General features: G+C 43.6%; 1 protein-coding gene across 2 annotated transcripts in view; it reads left to right on the plus strand.

Moving 5' to 3' along the window:
- The window catches only part of LOC135512069 (disabled homolog 1-like), an 85133-nt gene extending 72799 nt beyond the window's left edge, over nucleotides 1–12334 (plus strand). The window contains exons 6-14 of one of the 2 annotated variants that reach the window (XM_064933704.1): nucleotides 835–954; nucleotides 4055–4093; nucleotides 5076–5141; nucleotides 6694–6762; nucleotides 9159–9206; nucleotides 9474–10335; nucleotides 10517–10638; nucleotides 11384–11486; nucleotides 12143–12334. In XM_064933704.1, coding sequence (XP_064789776.1) covers nucleotides 835–954; nucleotides 4055–4093; nucleotides 5076–5141; nucleotides 6694–6762; nucleotides 9159–9206; nucleotides 9474–10335; nucleotides 10517–10638; nucleotides 11384–11476 — 1419 coding nt within the window. In that variant the 3' untranslated portion in view covers nucleotides 11477–11486; nucleotides 12143–12334. The remainder of the gene's footprint in view (nucleotides 1–834; nucleotides 955–4054; nucleotides 4094–5075; nucleotides 5142–6693; nucleotides 6763–9158; nucleotides 9207–9473; nucleotides 10336–10516; nucleotides 10639–11383; nucleotides 11487–12142) is intronic. The other variant, XM_064933709.1, reaches the window with a different exon arrangement.
- The last annotated feature ends 6980 nt before the right edge of the window (nucleotides 12335–19314 follow it).

The raw sequence follows: 19314 nt of genomic DNA on the forward strand, positions 1-19314 counted from the left end.
AAAAACACTTACAAACAATGAAATATGTCCGTATTTACAGGAGCTCTCTGCTTAGGCTGCTAATAGGATGCCGTGTGACCACTGTAACAAATGTGATCTCTGTTCTCTCCTGCGTTGGGTACTAAAGGAAAAGCCAGCCAATGGTCCCAAATGATAATGTATACAGTATATAAATAGATAACACATTAGATTTGCAGGGCTCAGTGCTCTTGATGGCTGTAGATAGTGTAACGATTGTCGTTGGTGGAAGAAGGTGAGGACCAAAGTGCAGCGTGCCCTGATTAAGAACCAGACCCGGCCAAAAACAAAGAAATACAAAAACATAGAAAAAATTATGTAGAATGCCCACCCTAGTCACACCCTGGCCTAACCAAAATAGAGAATAAAAAGCCTCTCTATGGCCAGGGTGTGACAGATAGCTGCAGATAACAACAACTCCGTATTGGCAGGGCACTAATATAATCCGTGTACGGTTCGTTCAGTCAATATCCGACCTTAAACAACTAAGACGGATAGTCATTTAGACTGCATGAATAAATTATTCTTCTTATGTCACATGTCAGTTGGGAACCAGTTCATAATAGCAATAAGGCTTTGTGGTATAAGTTTGTGGTATATTCTGCTTCACGTAGTTCTCTCTCTCTCTCCCTCTCTCTCTCTCTCTCTCTCGCTCTTTCTCTCTTTGTCGCTCTTTCTCCCTCTCTCGCTCTCTCTCTCACTCCCTCCCTTTCTCTCTCTCTTTCTCTCTCTACCCCCTCCCTTCTCACCCCCCTCTCTCTCTCCCTCCCCTACTCTCTCTCTCTCTTTCTCTCTCCCTCCCTACTTCCCTCCCAGGCGGAGCCACTGATCATTGACCTGCGTGACCTCTTCACGCTCATCTACGACATCAAGCAGCGAGAGGAGATGGAGAAGAAGTCCCAGAAGGACAAGCAGTGTGAGCAGGCCGTCTACCAGGTAAACAACACAACTGTAACCATAGCAGTTATGCATCACAATAACACGCCGATTTGAGTGTACCCATGAGTGTAGTCTACCAGGGAAATTGCTGTGGACAATACTGTCAAGGCTTTGTCTGTTCTAGTGATTCTAATTCTGTGACCAGAGAACACTTCCTGTTCTTTCACTGTTCAATAGAACTCTCTTCAACCTTCAACCACTCCACTGTGAGATTCCACTGCATACACTATAAATGAGGATTATTCATAGAAACAACTGAATGTGAATGCTTTCAGCTTTGGCTGTATATGCAGACTGCAATACAAATGATTTTAGTTTACTTGCTATACTATACATATGTGTTATACTGAAACAGGACTCCATGCAGCAGAAGAGCCCTGTTAATGTAAAAGGCCTAATGTAATGAATACCTGTGTCTACAATGGAAGGAATTATTATGTAGGAAATATTACTGAACTGTACAGTAACTTAGACAAACGTGTATATTCCCCCTGAGCCTAGCAATTCATTGCTGTCCTGTCTAATGGACATTGGTATTTGCTCTGTATTTCTAAAGGCGTACATGCCACTGTGTGAGGTCCTGTTGTCGCTTTGAGAGGACATTCTGTGCTTTTCTATGACATCATATGTGTGGTGGTGTCACCTTGATATTTCTTTCTGGTTCTTCAAAATGAAAAATTAAACAATTAGTTTGATATTCAGATTGTTTCTACTAGGTAAATATCTCAGGAATAGTTTTCAAAGCAGTGTAATATATTTATTTTATGTCAAATAAGAGCTAAATTAGAGCTTGTTAATAAATGTTCTCTGCAGTTGACATCAAGATGCGCTAACTATGTATTTTACCTACTGTCCCCATTTACGGTAATGTTAAATGTATCATATTACTATGAACCATTTACTGTAATGTTAAACGTATCATATTACTATCAACCATTTACTGTAATGTTAAACGTATCATATTACTATGAACCATTTACTGTAATGTTAAATGATTTATCACATTACTATCAACCATTTACTGTAATGATGTATACATTACTATCAACCATTTACTGTAATGTTAAATGTATCATATTACTATCAACCATTTACTGTAATGTTAAATGATGTATCACATTACTATCAACTATTTACTGTAATGTTAAATTATGTATCACATTACTATCAACCATTTACTGTAATGTTAAATGATGTATCACATTACTATCAAACATTTACTGTAATGTTAAATGTATTACAATACTAATAACTATTTACTGTAATGTTAAATGATGTATCACATTACTATCAACCATTTACTGTAATGTTAAATGTATCATATTACTATCAACTATTTACTGTAATGTTAAATGATGTATCACATTACTATCAACCATTTACTGTAATGTTAAATGTATCACATTACTATCAACCACTTACTGTAATGTTAAATTATGTATCACAATACTAATAACCATTTGCAGTAATGTTAAATGTGTCATATTACTATCAACCATTTACTGTAACGTTAAATGATGTATCACATTACTATCAACCATTTACTGTAATGTTAAATGTATCATATTACTATCAACTATTTACTGTAATGTTAAATGATGTATCACATTACTATCAACCATTTACTGTAATGTTAAATGTATCACATTACTATCAACCATTTACTGTAATGTTAAATGATGTATCACAATACTAATAACCATTTGCAGTAATGTTAAATGTGTCATATTACTATCAACCATTTACTGTAATGTTAAATGTATCATATTACTATCAACCATTTACTGTAATGTTAAATGTATCATATTACTATCAACCGAATCCTAATTGACACATACAAAAATAAATAAATACAAATATTTGTTTCTTTCTAACATGTTTTGTTTCCTCCCCAAAACGTTTTTTTTTTCTGGGTCTCAGGAGGATAAAATACATGAAGCGTCTCTCACTTCAGAGTTCCTGATAGGATAGGCCTCTTTTCCCCCAAGCCAATGGCTGATGTTCTTGCATGCTCTTGGTCTGTTGTTCTTGCTCTGTTCTTCTCTCTGTTAATTCTCACTGTTATCCTCTCTGTTATCCTCTTTGTTATTCTCTCTGTTCTTCTCTCTGTTATCCTCTCGGTTATTATCTCTGTTCTTCTCTCTGTTATTCTCTCTGTTCTTCTCTCTGTTATCCTCTCTGTATTATCTCTGTTACTCTCTCTGTTATCCTCTCGGTTATTATCTCTGTTCTTCTCTCTGTTATTCTCTCTGTTCTTCTCTCTGTTATCCTCTCGGTTATTCTCTTTGTTATTCTCTCTGTTATTTGTTCTCTTTGTTATTCTCTCTGTTATCCTCTCTGTTATTCTCTCTGTTCTTCTCTCTGTTATTCTCGCTGTTATTCTCTCTGTTATCCTCTCTGTTATCCTCTCTGTTATTCTCTCTGTTATTCTCTCTGTTATCCTCTCTGTTATTCTCTCTGTTATTCTCTCTGTTCTTCTCTCTCTTATCCTCTCTGTTATTCTCTCTGTTATCCTCTCTGTTATTATCTCTGTTATTCCATTTCTTGTTCTATCTGTTATTCTCTCTGTTATTCCATTCATTGTCTATCTGTTATTCTCTCTGTTATTCCATTTCTTGTTCTCTGTTATTCCATTTCTTGTATTTCTTGTTCTATCTATTATCCTCTCTGTTATTCTCTCTGTTATTCCATTTCTTGTTCTATCTGTTATTCTCTCTGTTATTCCATTTCTTGTTCTATCTGTTATTCTCTCTGTTATTCCATTTCTTGTTCTATCTGTTATTCTCTGTTATTCCATTTCTTGTTCTATATATTATTCTCTCTGTTATCCTCTCTGTTATTCCATTTCTTGTTCTATCTGTTATTCTCTGTTATTCCATTTCTTGTTCTATCTATTATTCTCTCTGTTATCCTCTCTGTTATTCCATTTATTGTTCTATCTGTTATTCTCTGTTATTCCATTTATTGTTCTATCTGTTATTCTCTATGTTATTCTCTCTGTTATTCTATTTGCCTCTGTATGTTATTGCTCTGTTCTTCTCTTTATCCATCTTCTACTTGTTATGTAAAATGTTCCTTCTCTTCAACCATCACACAGACCATTCTGGAGGATGAGGTGGATGATCCAGTTTACCAGGTAGGTCGCCACACAACACCTACACAGCAGAACTAGCGATGGAACCCCATGTGACGTTTACACTCTGGCTTCTACAGACACAATTGTTTTCACGTGATTAATTCTATAGAACACTTAACCCTTAATGTAAATATCTGCCGCTGATCTGCTTTGATTAATGATTCATAATACCCAAACCATCTCAGTAATACGTAGTAGACCAACCATCATAGTAGACGGTTTTGTGCAACCATTTGACTCTCCCATTGCCAGTGCAGTGTTGTAAAACCATATATTTTCAGTTGATCTGTGTATATGTACTGATTTTCTTCTAAAGACCTATCTGACCCTGACTGGTTGTTCTCCCCTCTTGCTTTTGGCTGAAACTGGAACATGATACTCTACTCTGTTGCTCACACTGAATACAGACAACACTAACCCTTACTCTGAATGCTTATGTTCAGTGGTTATGCCCCACCCCCTTCAAAACCTTTCTAATGTTTGCCCCTTTAGGTTTTACTACAACTGTATACCTGAAAAAAAACATTTCATTTGCAATTCTGTAGTAGCATTGGCTGTTTTGTTCTGAATACAAGAGTCCAATGACCATTGGGCAGAATCCTGACTTGAGATCTTTACCGATTCAGACTTTCGTGTAAATCAACTAAGTTACAAGCGCGGATCTCAAATCAGTATTAGGCCCTCTGTGTCTAGGTGGTAGTGGAGGTGGAGATCAGAACACTTAGACCTCTACAGTACCTGTTACCACTGCCTGACCAATTACTGTACTCTCTCCTCTCCTCTTATCTTCTCTCTCTTTCTTTCTTTCCCTGTTTTTCTCTCAATTTATTTTATCTCTCTCTGTCCCTCAATCTTTCTCTCAATCTCTTTCTTTCTCTCTCTCTCTCTCTCTCTCTCTCTCTCTCTCTCTCTCTCTCTCTCTCCCCCCATCTATCCCATCATCCTCTATCCCTATTGGCCCCACCCACTTCCTTTGTTGTAGTACATTGTGTTTGAGGCTGGACATGAGCCCCTCCGTGGCCACCAATCAGAGGAGAGCGTTTACCAGGTACAATACCAAGCCCCGCCCCTTACCTTTTGTAGAGTAGTCAACCCAGAGCTTTGTGTTACAATAGAATATGTATGTTTGTTAGAGAGCAGAGCAGAGCAGTACACTCTGGATATTATTTTTTTTAAATAGTATACTCACAATGTTCCTAATGTAAATGATGAATAACATCTCAAATCCACAGTTCATTGAAGTGCAGTCAAGGCCAGTTATTTTGTCAGACCAATTCATCAAGGCTTCTCTAGAGTCTATGTGGGATCCCTGCAGACATCCAGAGGTTTGACCTTCCCGTTGAGGTCAAGGGACTAAGAGCAGCTTCTAGGAACCTAGAATGTGATTTAATCTTTCCTCCCTCTTCTCCTCCTTCCACCACTTCCCTTCTCCTCCCTTCACCTCCCCCTCCTCTCTTCTCCTCCCCCTTCTTCCTCCCACCTCCTCCCTCTATTTCCCTCCCCTACTCCTCTGCTCCCTCCATCACCTCCCTCCTCTCTTCAACTCACCCCTCCTCCTTCACCTCCCCCTCCTTCTTCCCTCCTCCTCCCTTCTCCCCAAATCCTCCTCCTACATCTACCTCCCGCCTCCCGCCTCCCTCCTCCTCTCTTCTCCTCCCCCTCCTTCCTCCCTACTCCTCCAACTATTCCTCCTCTCCCCCCTCCATCTCCCCCTCCTTCCTCCCTCCCTCCTCCTTAAACTCCTCCTCTTCCTTCCGTCTCCCTCCCCACTCCTCCCTCCCCTCCTCCCTCCTTTCTCCCCCCTACACCTTCATCCTTCCTCCTCTCCTCCTCCTTCCTCCTCCTCTTCCTCACCTTTCTGAAGATGTAAGATGCATTGCAGCCCAATGCCAAGTTAGCCATCCGAAAGAGAGAAAGGGAGGCCATATTGTTGAATAGGGTTAATAGATTAATGTGAGGAAAATAAAGAAAAGAGAGGAGAGGACAGGGCAGGACACGATCCTGCGTTGTCAGTGTCCATAGATTTAAACCTCCTGGTTGAACAGTGTATACATGGAGAAAACCAGCTGTGTGATCTTAATGCCCAAACAGAGAAGTAGCATGCACAGTCTGACAGTATTGCTTACAATCAATATGGATTTATGTAGAATTGATTTGAGAGCTGTACAGCTGTCGAAATGTATTTGCATAACATTGCTTTTAGACCAGACCACAATATCACCATGTGTAGACCAGAGAGCCATTCTGAAATGATGACAGAAGAGTAGCTTTTAGACCAGACCAGAATATCACCATGTGTAGACCAGAGAGCCATTCTGAAATGAAGACAGAACAGTAGCTTTTAGACCAGACCACAATATCACCATGTGTAGACCAGAGAGCCATTTTGAAATGAAGACAGAACAGTAGCTTTTAGACCAGACCACAATATCACCATGTGTAGACCAGAGAGACATTCTGAAATGAAGACAGAACAGTAGCTTTTAGACACTCCAGTAGAAAGGATTATTTTTGAAATAAATGTGTTTTTGTCCGTTCTCAGCCTTGGTAAATGGTGTTGCTCACTGTATTGTTTTATTTTGACTGGACCTCCAACTCAGGTCCCTACCGCTACCAGTCAGCAGAAGGGAGAAGGGATCTATGACGTCCCAAAACGCCATTTTATGACTGTAGGTGTTTTTGTTGTTTTGTTCGTCCACTCTCACCCCCCCCCCTCCCCACCGGCAAACCTCTCTGTCTCTCTTAATGGAGAACCTCCCCTCTTCTTTAGTTTCCATTGATGAATCCCTGTCTGTGTGACCACTGTTATACACAGTATACACCCACAAACTGGTCATCGACTGGCTATCATCAGAGTGTGTCGAGGTCATGGTTGCCTGCCTGTGCACTAACTAAATGATATAGATTTTCCTGGCCAAGGAATGATATATAGAAATAGAATCTATTGCTTTGAAATGGTCAACCATTGGGTCTTAGTCAACTCTAGAGGTATGATGATAAAATGATTTTCAGGACTTATGCATAACCTGCCACAACAGAATCATGATTTGTCCCTCAAGCTTGGATGTTGCACCAGCTACAGATGGAGTCTTTGCTTCAAATCCTCCACATCATTTACAATATGACTCGGAGGACTATTAGACACACGGTTTTATTCGGCATTTTCAGTCTCAGTTGAATAGTGGGTTTTTCCATATTCCTGGGAGGTGAAAATGAGAGGTTTGCTGGTGGAGTTGTTGTTTGTTTGGTGGAGCTGCATGCAGACAGACAGAGGGGTCTCCTAGGTTACCACCCCACTCATAAAAACACCGTACCTGTATGCAGAGCAAATATATATTTTTAACAGCAGATTCATTTCTACCACAAAAAATAGACAGGTCATGGATTAACTGTTAGTTTTTACGAGTTTCCACCATATCAGATGCACTAGTCGTTCTTCTCCAAACCGTCATCCAAACATTTATTTAAAGCTGGAATCTTTAATGGGGAAACTTCCATGTCCGTTTGTGATATTACATCAACAAAGAAGTTACTGTAAACAACCGACACTGTTTTTCCTCTCTGACATCATTGCACGTGCGATAGAAGAGCACAATATGGATCAACAACTGTTGCACCACGCCGCTCCTCAGCTGGGCAGCGATCGGTGGCTACTGGAGACGTCTTTATAAACTGCAGGATTCCATCTTTCAGTCCATTGGTCAGGACGTACATGGAAACAGAAGAATGTGTGCTTACTTTTTCTCTTCGCATTCTTCCTGTGCTGATCGTTCAGCAGCACATCAACTATCTATGGTAGCTCCACTGTCCCCCTGCTATCTCTCCCCAACACACATCATGCTAGCTGGTGTTGTATCAGTAACTGCCTCCACATCTCTAAGAGTTACTGCTTGTCTGTTCATTCAGTTGGAGCTCGACTGAGAGCCTAGATGCCCAGCCTGACATGTTCAAGTTCAACTTTATTTGTTGTATGAACACGATTCACAAGTAAACTTGAACTTGAACGTGTGTGTCACTCTGCCTGCCAGTCAGCCGGAGGGGAAGGCCTATAGAACTATAACCACCCTACCTTACAGACACCCTACCTTACAGACACCTGCCTCAGTCACACCAATACATCATGTATAACAACAATATGGTGTAATGTATGTCCTGTATATGATTGGTCTCCTCCACACAATTCAAAGAGGGTATAGACAATGATGTGTTAACCCCCCTCCCTCCCCCCACACACACACACACACACACACACACACAAACACACACTGATTGCTGTCTTCCCCTCATTTTCTCTATTCTTTGTGTGTGTGTGTGTGTGTGTGTGTGTGTGTGCGTGCGTGCGTGCGTGTGTGTGTGTGTGTCTTTATTTATGGCATGCAAATCCTGTGTGTGTTCCCGTGGTGATACATTGTCTGCTTGTGCATGGCGCCTGCAGTCTGTGACATACTGTACATTTCATGTGTCTAGCTGTAGAACCTCTGTCCGTCTTCCCCACCTCCTCTGTATTGTAATTATACTGTCAGAGCGCTGGGCGTATATGGCCAGGGGGGTGAGACGTAGTAGTAGGAACGGTCACGTCTGCTATATGGGTCAGGTGGTTATATTGTCTTGGAGGAGGAACATGGTGGCCGCAAAAAGCACATGTATACAGCCTGCATCCTACCACCTAATGATATCATATTATCTTGTGTTTTAGGGGAATCACAATGGTAATGCATCATGGGACATCAGGGGATGATTTGATTGGTAGAGACGGACAGAGGAATATCTAATCAGCGTTCGTTAGATTGGACTGAATAACCCTTTTACCCAGCCAATTACAGAGCACCATGAGAGATTCATTTTAGATCCATTTTCTGATAATGAAATGAGAGGAAAGAAGAGCGAGATGTTTCTAAGCATCACAGTACAATTCTCTACAGTACACACACACACACGCACACACACACACACACACACACACACACACATAGCCACCCTACCCTGTTAAAGCAGATCTGGCTTTTGTTTTGTTGTGAAATGTCGCTGTTCTCTTTCTCTGACCCTACCCTTTATCCCTGCACAGAACATCAACCACTTTGATCTGTTCGGAGACATGTCCACTCCACCCTCGGTGAGTAACTGACCTTCCCATTCAAAATCATTTTGTATTAAGAATGATTTGTTGTGATTAGAGTAATACAGATGCTTTTCACTACAGGATGGCTCAAGTAAATAGATTGCAGGACCTCTATTCTAAGTAAATAAATGACATGACCTCTATTCTAAGTAAATAAATTACATGACCTCTGTTCTAAGTAAATAGTCACAATGATCCCAGTGAAATAATACAGTAGGTGCCTGGTTTAGACGTGTGTGTGTGTGGATGATTTGCCTTCAGATGCCCCCGTCCCCGGCCAACACTTTGGACCCCAGCAGGAGCCACCACCAACACCAGCACCAACACCCCCCAGAGATGTTCACCGGCCCCTTCAGCCCCACCTCTGTCCCCTCGGGGTACATGACCATGGGGCCAGTCCAGGCAGCCCAGTGGGCTCAGCAGGGATCCTTCTCTGGCCAGGCCCAGACCCTGGCCTTTGGAGTGCAGGGGCCCCTCCAGGTTACCCAGGTCCTCCCGGGAGGCCAGCCCGTCATCTGGAGCCAGGCCAACATCTTCCCTGCCACCCAGCAGCAGTGGGCCACCATGGCTGCCTACATGCCCGCCCAGGCCGTGGGCGTGGGGGGTCACCACGTCCCCATGATGGTGCCCATCACCACCGTGTGCCCTGGCCCCCAGGGCCTACACTATGACCTCTCCTCCACCCCCTCCTCGGCCATCACCAGCCCCCAGCACCAGGCGATGGACCCCGCCCTGCTCCAGCAGCTCCAGCAGCTCCAGCAGCAGCACAGCCTCAGTGGGGATTCTGACGCAGGAGAAGGCCCCTCTTCGCTGGGCCTTGTCATGGTGGGCAGCAGGTGTGGAACACCTGGGCCGATGAGTCCCACTTCAATGGGTCTGGGTGCTGTGGGCAGGTGTGAGACGCCTGTTAGCCTTGTCATGATGGCGAGGTGTGAGACACCCGGCCCTGGTCCAGTGAACGTGCCTCCTGACACCCTGGTCTGTAGCCAGCTATGCCTGGGGTCACCGGCTGTGATGTCACCATTGGCCTTGACCCAGGAAGAGGAAGGCAGCTGTTGTGACCTTGACCTCTCTCGGATGACCTTGAGTCCTGGCACATCCACCTCACCCTCCACTGACTCAGGTAAGCTCTCCCTACTGCCAGTCTCTGCTACATTCATACTAGACTAGATAGATAGTTACAGCACAAGTAAGTTACCCAACCCAAACCTTAACCTTACCCAAATTGATAACGTTCAATGCTTTATGTGAAAAAGGTACACCCAACAACTAAAACTCCTATACCTCCCACTCTCTCCCTGCAGCCCCAGCCCCCCAGCCTGGACCGTCCTCAGACTCCGCCTCGTCCCAGACCAGTGACCCCCCCACAGACCACTCTCCCATCCAAACACAGGCCACACCCCCCAGCACCAGGGAGGATGACTCGGTGAGTCTCGAATAAGCTGATCATGATGATATAATGATCTATCAAATAGTTGGTGGATAGTTGTCTTAAAGGTTGAAGTTATTGCATTAACTTGTATCTGTGGATTATGCTCGTGTGTTATTGACCATGCTCTCTCTCTCTCTCTCTCTCTCTCCATCCATCCCTCTATCTATCTATCTATCTATCTATCTATCTATCTATCTATCTATCTATCTATCTATCTATCTATCTATCTATCTATCTATCTATCTATCTATCTATCTATCTATCTATCTATCTATCTATCTATCTATCTATCTCTCTCTATCTCTCCATCTATCTATCTATCTATCTATCTATCTATCTATCTATCTATCTATCTATCTATCTATCTATCTATCTCTCTATCTATCTCTCTATCTCTATCTATCTCTCTCTCTCTCTATCTACCTATCTATCTATCTATCTCTCTCTATCTCTCCATCTATCTATCTATCTATCTATCTATCTATCTATCTATCTATCTATCTCTCTCTCTCTTTCTCTCTCTCTCTCTATCTCTATCTATCTCTCTCTCTCTCTATCTATCTATCTATCTATCTATCTATCTATCTATATCTCTCCATCTATCTATCTATCTATCTATCTATCTATCTATCTATCTATCTATCTCTCTCTCTCTCTCTCTCTCTCTCTCTCTCTCTCTCTCTCTCTATCTCTCCATCTCTATCTATCTATCTATCTATCTATCTATCTATCTATCTAGGGCTTATGCACCAGGGCTCTGTCTCCTTGTCCATCCAGAGATGCTCCACCTGATTCTCCCCAGGCTCAGATCTGTCCACAGGAAGACAGTTAGAGAACTCTGGGTGGGTCTCCTCTCCTTTCCTATACTCTCCCTCTCTTCAAGCACCCTCTCCTCATCCCATCCCTCTCTCTCCACCCCTCTTCTGTTCTATTGTCCAACCTTTTTGTATCCCCTTAAGGCTCCTTAAAACATCTCTGTTTTATTGATTGGTCTAACAACCCTTTACCGCTCAGTTCTTGTTCTCTGTGTCTGTCTGGGCTTTTTCCAGAGACACAGATCTCTTCTTTGTCTTTGAGGCTCTCTCTGTGTCTTTGCAGCTGAATGGTTTTCAGCCAATTATTAGACTTACTTTATTATGGTTCTGTAATACGTTGTAAAATGGAACATTTCTGCATTGATTCTGTACGAGGACGTAAGGAACAATACTGCCACCTGCTGTCTATAGGCTGTGTGTGTGTGTGTGTGTGTGTGTGTGTGTGTGTGTGTGTGTGTGTGTGTGTGTGTGTGTGTGTGTGTGTGTGTGTGTGTGTGTGTGTGTGTGTGTGTGTGTGTGTGTGTGTGTGTGTGTGTGTGTGTGAGTGTGTGTGTGTGTGTGTGTGTGTGTGTGTGTGTGTGTGTGTGTGTGTGTGTGTGTGTGTGTGTGTGTGTGTGTGTGTGCATATGTGTGAGTGTGTATGCCTTGCTTGTGTGTTTTAATGCTGGTCCCTCCCTTTCCAGGAGAAGGAACCTCTGTGACCGTCAGGAGGATAGAAGAAGAAGAGAGGAGAGGAGGACAGCGGACTGAGAGATGGAGGAGAGGAGACTGGACTCCTATGTCCCTTCTAATAACTTGATTACACGGATCTCTGTTCTGGAGAGTGCTGATATTGGCAGCCTAAAGCAGCATTATCATAGGATTGGCTTCTTTCCTGAGCTGGACAGCACAACACTCTCCTCACATGCTGTCCCCCCCCCCCCCAGCCAATCGGAAGCCCTTTCTCCCATGAAGTGACCTATGATCTTTGACCAAACTGTAGCAGTGGGTCGTTACCACGACAACTTCCTGCCACAGGTCAGTGGGCGGAGACACCTTATCTATCATGTGACCTGGGAGGACCAATCAAACTGCATGGTCAGGATGAGGATTCTCATGGGTTCTAAGGATTAAATCATTTTTGGGGTGATTTTGAAGAGGAATGGTGTCCTATGGGGTTATACCCTTGGTTTGGAGAACTGCCACCCGCCTCAGAGTGCTCACTGTGTAGAACAGATGGATTTGCAAAATGTTTTCAAACAGCTGACTCCATTGGCATGAACAGACTATGTATCGTGGATCCAGCAAAACTGCGAGACAACTGTTCTCCATAGCTTCATAGCTTCCTTTTCAATGCTTAAAGATAAAAATATCATTTTTATTTTGTAAGCTGCGACTTCTGAGTTGACGCTTCTGAGCATTTTATGGATAACGAAAACAGCTTCAAGGCATCAGTCAAAATAATTCCTGTTTGCCAAACTTCTATTTTGTAAATAAGATTTCCTCAAGACCCCTTACACCGGAATCTCTGTGCCAAAAGATAGGTCTGTCGTCTGCCTCTCTGATGCAACCTACCTGTGGCTCTCTCAACTTTAAAGCAATGCCATACCAGCACCTCTGTCTGTATTGTCTGGATGTTTGCTTTGCTTTCTTGACATTTTATTTTTTTTTTTACTTTCTGTTTCTGTGTTGGGTTTGGTCAGTCAATCTGTGACATATGAACTGTGAATCTGTGCTACATAGCCGTTGAATCAAAGCAACGAAGGGGATACCTGCTACCTACGTATGACGTAGCTCACTCGTTTGAAAATAAAATGGCCATCCTCACACACAAAATATAAGATCCACAGGCCAATAAAGTCCCTGTCACTCTTACCTGGGGGGGGGGGGCATAACCTTGCTTTTAACTGTTTTAGACCACTGAACAGGTGTACTACCCATCCTTCAATGTATGCTTTCAATCTCTCTGTTGACCTACTCAACTGCTACCAGACCTGGGTTCAAATACTATTTAAACCTTCCAAATACTTTTGAGCATTTGCTTAAGCCTGCCTCGAGTGCCATGTTGGCGGGGTTTGCACTTTAGGGACGTTTCTATTGATTCCATAGCAACGGGCAAGCTCAATCACACACCGCTAAAGTATTTTAAATGATTTGAAATAGTATTTGAACCCAGGTCTGCTACACACGGGTGGTTTCTAGGAATCAAACCAATAAGCTAGTTGTGACGGCCCAGCCAGCAGTAGACTCCAGAGTGCATTACTATGCCTTATTATTATCGGTTGTGTTGCGTTGTCCCGTCACTGTTATATCGTCATGTCATTGTATTACAGTAACACGGTTGATTCATGCAACTAAAGGTTTGGGGCATCTGGTAGGTCTGTCTGCTCCACAGAGTTACACATAGCAAAACGTGGTGACTTTAGAAGATTATGAAAGAATAGAGATATTATTGCTTTTTACTTCTAGACTATGATGATAATAACTGTAACCTTGCTCGTATAAGAAAATGCTCAATTAAATGGTCCAACGATATTTTGTAAATTTGATTTAGGAATTCCAACAGTCCTGAAAAGAGAAAAGGACTTTTGTACGCATATTTCTTCCCATTCACTGTACTACTAACCCCACTGTTCAGTCACAAATAAAATATCATGTGATTCCCACTTTGCTCCTGAATATTTGATTATGCTGCCAGTCAAACATTTTTTCGCACTCTAAACTGAATATCACTCAAGCCTTGCTTATTTACACCTTGCACTAACATGTACGTTTCGTGATCTGATCAATATATATGCAGGTTATTTGACAGATATTCATTCAAATATACAGTATGAATGTATTTATTTATTTTAAGACAGTTACTGATGCCATAAGTCAAAGACCTATCGGTCAATGATTTTAGAGGACGGTATAATGATGATTTAAATGGTTTACCGTCCAGATCTGTTTACACTTGATTGATATCCAGACACAATGCGTGTCTAGCCCCATTTATTCCTGGTTATAACATGCGCCCTTGTCCTGCACTTGTACACATTCTGACTGTGCCCACATTTTTAGACTGGAGTAGATGATTAAAAGACACTTTGTGATCTGATTGTGATCAGATCTTCCTGACCACCTTTGGAGGTAGTCAGGGACCTATTGTTTCTGGATATCAAATCAAATGTAAACAGACCTGGAAGTTCAAACCATTCAGCTTCACAGGTTGGCATTTATTGGGATGACTCATGTACTGGAGGCAGCTCTTCAGAGCGGTCACTAGCTGGCACAGCCACAAAGTCAAACAATCTGATTTTAAACCTTAACCCTAACCTTAACAACACTGCTAACCCTAATGCCTAACCCTATCATTGAATGTAGACCAAAAAGCAAATTTGTGTTTTCATTAATTTTGACAATAGTCAATTTTGACTTTGCAGCTGACCCATTTAGCAGAAATCACTAGATGGGTCAGGATTAATGACAATAAACATCATCTTGCTTCTGTTTCATTATTGTTTCACTAATAGATAATTATGCTGTGTTTGTAACCAATTGGGAAGGTGATATTTACCACATACGACTGGGAGAAATCCACTTCAATGGTCCTCCAACTGGTAATTAATACTGGGCAACATGTCTGTCATCCCGAGGCCCCACTTCTCCCACATGCTGACCTCTGATGTCACATACTAAGGAAACATCCATAACAGCATTTTACGCAGTTAAATGCAACAAGATATTAGTTATAAAAAGCAATCTATTAATACGTTTTTTGAACACTTTACTTTTTTCAAGCACGATAGTTGTACTTCTGGTTTCCCACATGATTACAAACATAGCATTATTCAGTTTGGATTCCAGACAGGACATTTGTATTTTGTTCCAACACAATGGATCCAACAGAGGGTGCTGTGTTCCTGTTACAGTATTACCAGGGTTGTGTTCATTAGGGCAAAACCAGGGTTGTGTTCAATGTGACAAACCAGGGTTGTGTTCATTAGGGCAAAACCAGGGTTGTGTTCATTACAGCAAAAGCATTAAGGAACATTTGGGATTGGAATTTCAGTTTACTCCCCGAATTGTCTGAAATGGTCAGGGAATGGAAGCTAAACGTTGGGAAACACAAAATACACAAGTCATGTTTGTTGGAGTGTTTATTTGATGATTTCCCAGAGCACAAAACCAAACGGCTGACCCAGGGTCAGAGCGTAACGATGAGTCTATGTCCCAGATAATATTAATCAGTGTATTTACAGACAGACCTACTGTGCGAGTTCACACACACACACACACACACACACACACACACACACACACACACACACACACACACACACACACACACACACATACACACACACACAGTTGTGTCGTCCGGTTGGTGTCAGTCCTGATCCACCACCACTACCTTGTTCTTTGGTTCCATTTTGAAGCCTACAGTCAGCCCATGCTACTGCCTCCCCTATGCTGCACTGTGCCGGCTCCTACTCTGGTAAGACCTTCATTAAGTCTATGTGTGTGGAAGATAACAAGGGCAATGGCAGTCCTCTACAAGCATCAAGACTCTATACAGTTGACAGAAAATGTATGATTTAGTGTGAGGTTAATTTGCAGTAGACTTACTCCCGATCGTAAGGTTTTAGACTGAAGCCTTATCTGAGTACAATGAGAGGGAACATTATTCTGGATTTAAACTGTGGACTGTTGAAGTGAACGTGTCGATAGAGAATAAGGCATGGAGTCTGTATTGTCAGGAGGAGGAACAGATGGATGATGACAAAAGGTCAGTTGTACAACTGAATGCATTCAATTGAAATGTGTCTTCTGCTTTTAACCTAAACCCTCTGAATCAGAGAGGTGCTGGGGGCTTCCTTAATCAACATCCACATCTTCAGCACCCAGGGAACAGTGGGTTAACTGCCTTGTTCAGAGGCAGAGGCAGAATTTTACCTTGTCAGCTCGGGGACTTGATCCAGCAACCTTCCGGTTACAGACTGGCCCAAAGCTCTAACCACAAGGCTACCTGCTGCCCATGATTAGGGATGATGATGATGATGGTGATGATGAGGAAGAGGAGGTTGGGTAGGAGGATGTTGATAAACCTGTTAGTGGAGAGTCTAGGTGGAGAGTCTAGGTGGTGCAGGTTGCTGTTTGTAATCCACTTTGCATGGATAAAGACAACGGGAGTAGCTAACCAATGATAACGAACGTGTGATGTACTTCACATTCTGTGTATTGATTGGGTAATGCAGCCTTCAGTGAGAATTTCTCACAGAGAAAAAGCCTTACAGTAAGTGGGACACTTGCATAAAGATTTGTTCAACTGTTTTCAATTATATTTTATTTTCTCTCTTCCTCCCCCAACCCCCCTCCTCTCCATCTCCCTCCCCCTCTCTCCCTTCCCTTCCCCCCTCTCCCTCTCGCTAACCCCCTCACCCTCACCCTACCTCTCCCTCTCTCTAACCCCATCACACCTTTTCCTCTCCCCCTCCCTCACTCACCTCCCTACCTCGCCTCTCCCCCTCCATCCATCCTCTCTCTCCCCTCCCTCCTCTCCCCCTCCTCTAGGACACAGTGAAAGGCAGCATGGTGGAGCATGGTTAGAGGGGGTGACAGTGAGTCCATCACCTCACTGACTGCCAAGAAGCTGCCCACGCCACAACAGATGAGACTCTGGGGAGAATCTGTGCATTACAATCCTGACTTCATCCGCAGCACGGTGGGAATACTGTCTCTCTTTCTGTACTCTGTTCTTGCCATTTCTCGCTGTCTCTTTTTTAGACTTCTCCTTTCTCTTTCTACATCTCCTTTTCTCTTTAGCAACCTTGGACCCTTTGTCTCTATCTCTCTCTGTCTGTCTGTCTGTCTGTCTGTCTGTCTGTTTGCCTCTCTCTGTCTCTCTCTCTGTCTCCCTCCCTCTCTGTCTGTCTCTCTCTCTCCGTCTCCCTCCCTCCATCAATCTGTCTTTCTCTGGCTCCCTCTATCTGTCTCTGTCTCCCTCTGTCTGTCTGTCTCCCTCTCTGTCTCCCTCTCTGTCTCCCTTTCTATCTCCTCTCTCTCTCCCCCTCTCCCCCTCACCGTCTGTCTGTCTGTTCTGTCTGTCTCCCGCTGTCTGTTTCTCTCTATCTCCCTCTTTCTCCCTCTGTCTCTGTCTGTCACTCTCTCTGTATCCCTCTCTGTCTCTCTCTCTCTGACTCCCTCCCTCTGTCTCCCTCTGTCTGTCTTTCTCTCTATCTCTCTGACTCCCTCCCTCTGTTTCCCTCTGTCTGCCTGTCTCTCTCTCTGTCTCCCTCTCTGTCTCCCTCTGTCTGTCTATCTCCTCTCTTTTTACCTCCTTCTCTCTGTCTATAGGTGTCCTCTACCTGTCTGTCAGACTCCAGTCCTGAGTTGGTTGTGATGTTGTTGCCTGTGTGACAGACGCGGCTGCGATATAAGCTGGTGACCTCCAGAAACTTCTCCCACGATATCTCCCTGAAGAAGAACCTGATGAGACAGCTCCTGCCGCTATGCTAAACACCGTCCCTCCTGCCTGCTTCAAAAACAGATGGCTTTTCTTAAAAGACTCCCTCCCTCCTCAATCCAACTATACTTTATATTTATAAACCTATGAGAGATGGTGATGATGATGATGCTGAGGATGATGATCATCACAATGATAACAATGTCTTCATCTCTCTCATTAGGCTCTAGATGTGAGTGTGTGTCCATCTGGCTACAGTGGGCTGGAATGTGAGATCACCCAACGACCAGGTCAGCCTCTTAATAAAACCACAAAACTAAAATACCTTCACCTGTAGCTTAAACATCTCTATTTAATTTCCACAGTATTGCCATGTCCATGCTATTATGGAGGTTTAACTGTTTAAACTTTGACCCTAACAGATATAGCCATAGCTGGAGCCTGCTGGGGTTCGTGGCCGCCCTGTAAGGAGAGGACTAAGACAAGGAGCCGCCAGTGTAGCAACCCTACAACAGAGGCATGGCCTGCAGAGGACTCCGGGTGGAATTGACTGTTTCTGATATTGTCCCAGACTCTTAATTGAAATAAAGCTAATAGGGGTGGCAGGTAGCCTAGTGGTTAGAGCGTTGTGCCAATAACCAGCAGGGTGCCTAGCGGTTAGAGCGTTGGGCCAGTAACCAGTAGGGTGCCTAGTGGTTAGAGCGTTGTGCCAGTAACCAGCATGGTGCCTAGCGGTTAGAGAGTTGGGCCAGTAACCAGCAGGGTGCCTAGCGGTTAGAGCGTTGGGCCAGTAACCAGCAGGGTGCCTAGTGGTTAGAGCGTTGGGCCAGTAACCAGCAGGTAGCCTAGTGGTTAGAACGTTGGGCCAGTAACCAGCAGGTAGTCTAATGGTTAGAGCGTTGGGCCAGTAACCAGCAGGTAGCCTAGTGGTTAGAGCGTTGGGCCAGTAACCAGCAGATAGCCTAGTGGTTAGAGCGTTGGGTCAGTAACCAGCAGGGTGCCTAGTGGTTAGAGCATTGGGCCAGTAACCAGCAGGGTGCCTAGTGGCTAGAGCGTTGGGCCAGTAACCAGCAGGGTGCCTAGCGGTTAGAGCGTTGGGCCAGTAACCAGCAGGGTGCCTAGCGTTTAGAGCGTTGGGCCAGTAACCAGCAGGGTGCCTAGTGGTTAGAGCGTTGGGCCAGTAACCAGCAGGGTGCCTAGCGGTTGTGTTAAAGTTTGTTGGGCCAGTAACCAGCAGGGTGCCTAGCGTTTAGAGCGTTGGGCCAGTAACCAGCAGGGTGCCTAGTGGTTAAAGTGTTGGGCAAGTAACCAGCAGGGTGCCTAGTGGTTAGAGCGTTGGGCCAGTAACCAGCAGGGAGACAAGCAGTTAGAGCGTTGGGCCAGTAACCAGCAGGGTGCATAGTGGTTAAAGTGTTGGGCCAGTAACCA

This window comes from Oncorhynchus masou, chromosome 3, assembly GCF_036934945.1.
Source record: "Oncorhynchus masou masou isolate Uvic2021 chromosome 3, UVic_Omas_1.1, whole genome shotgun sequence".
Classification (NCBI taxonomy): domain Eukaryota; kingdom Metazoa; phylum Chordata; class Actinopteri; order Salmoniformes; family Salmonidae; genus Oncorhynchus; species Oncorhynchus masou.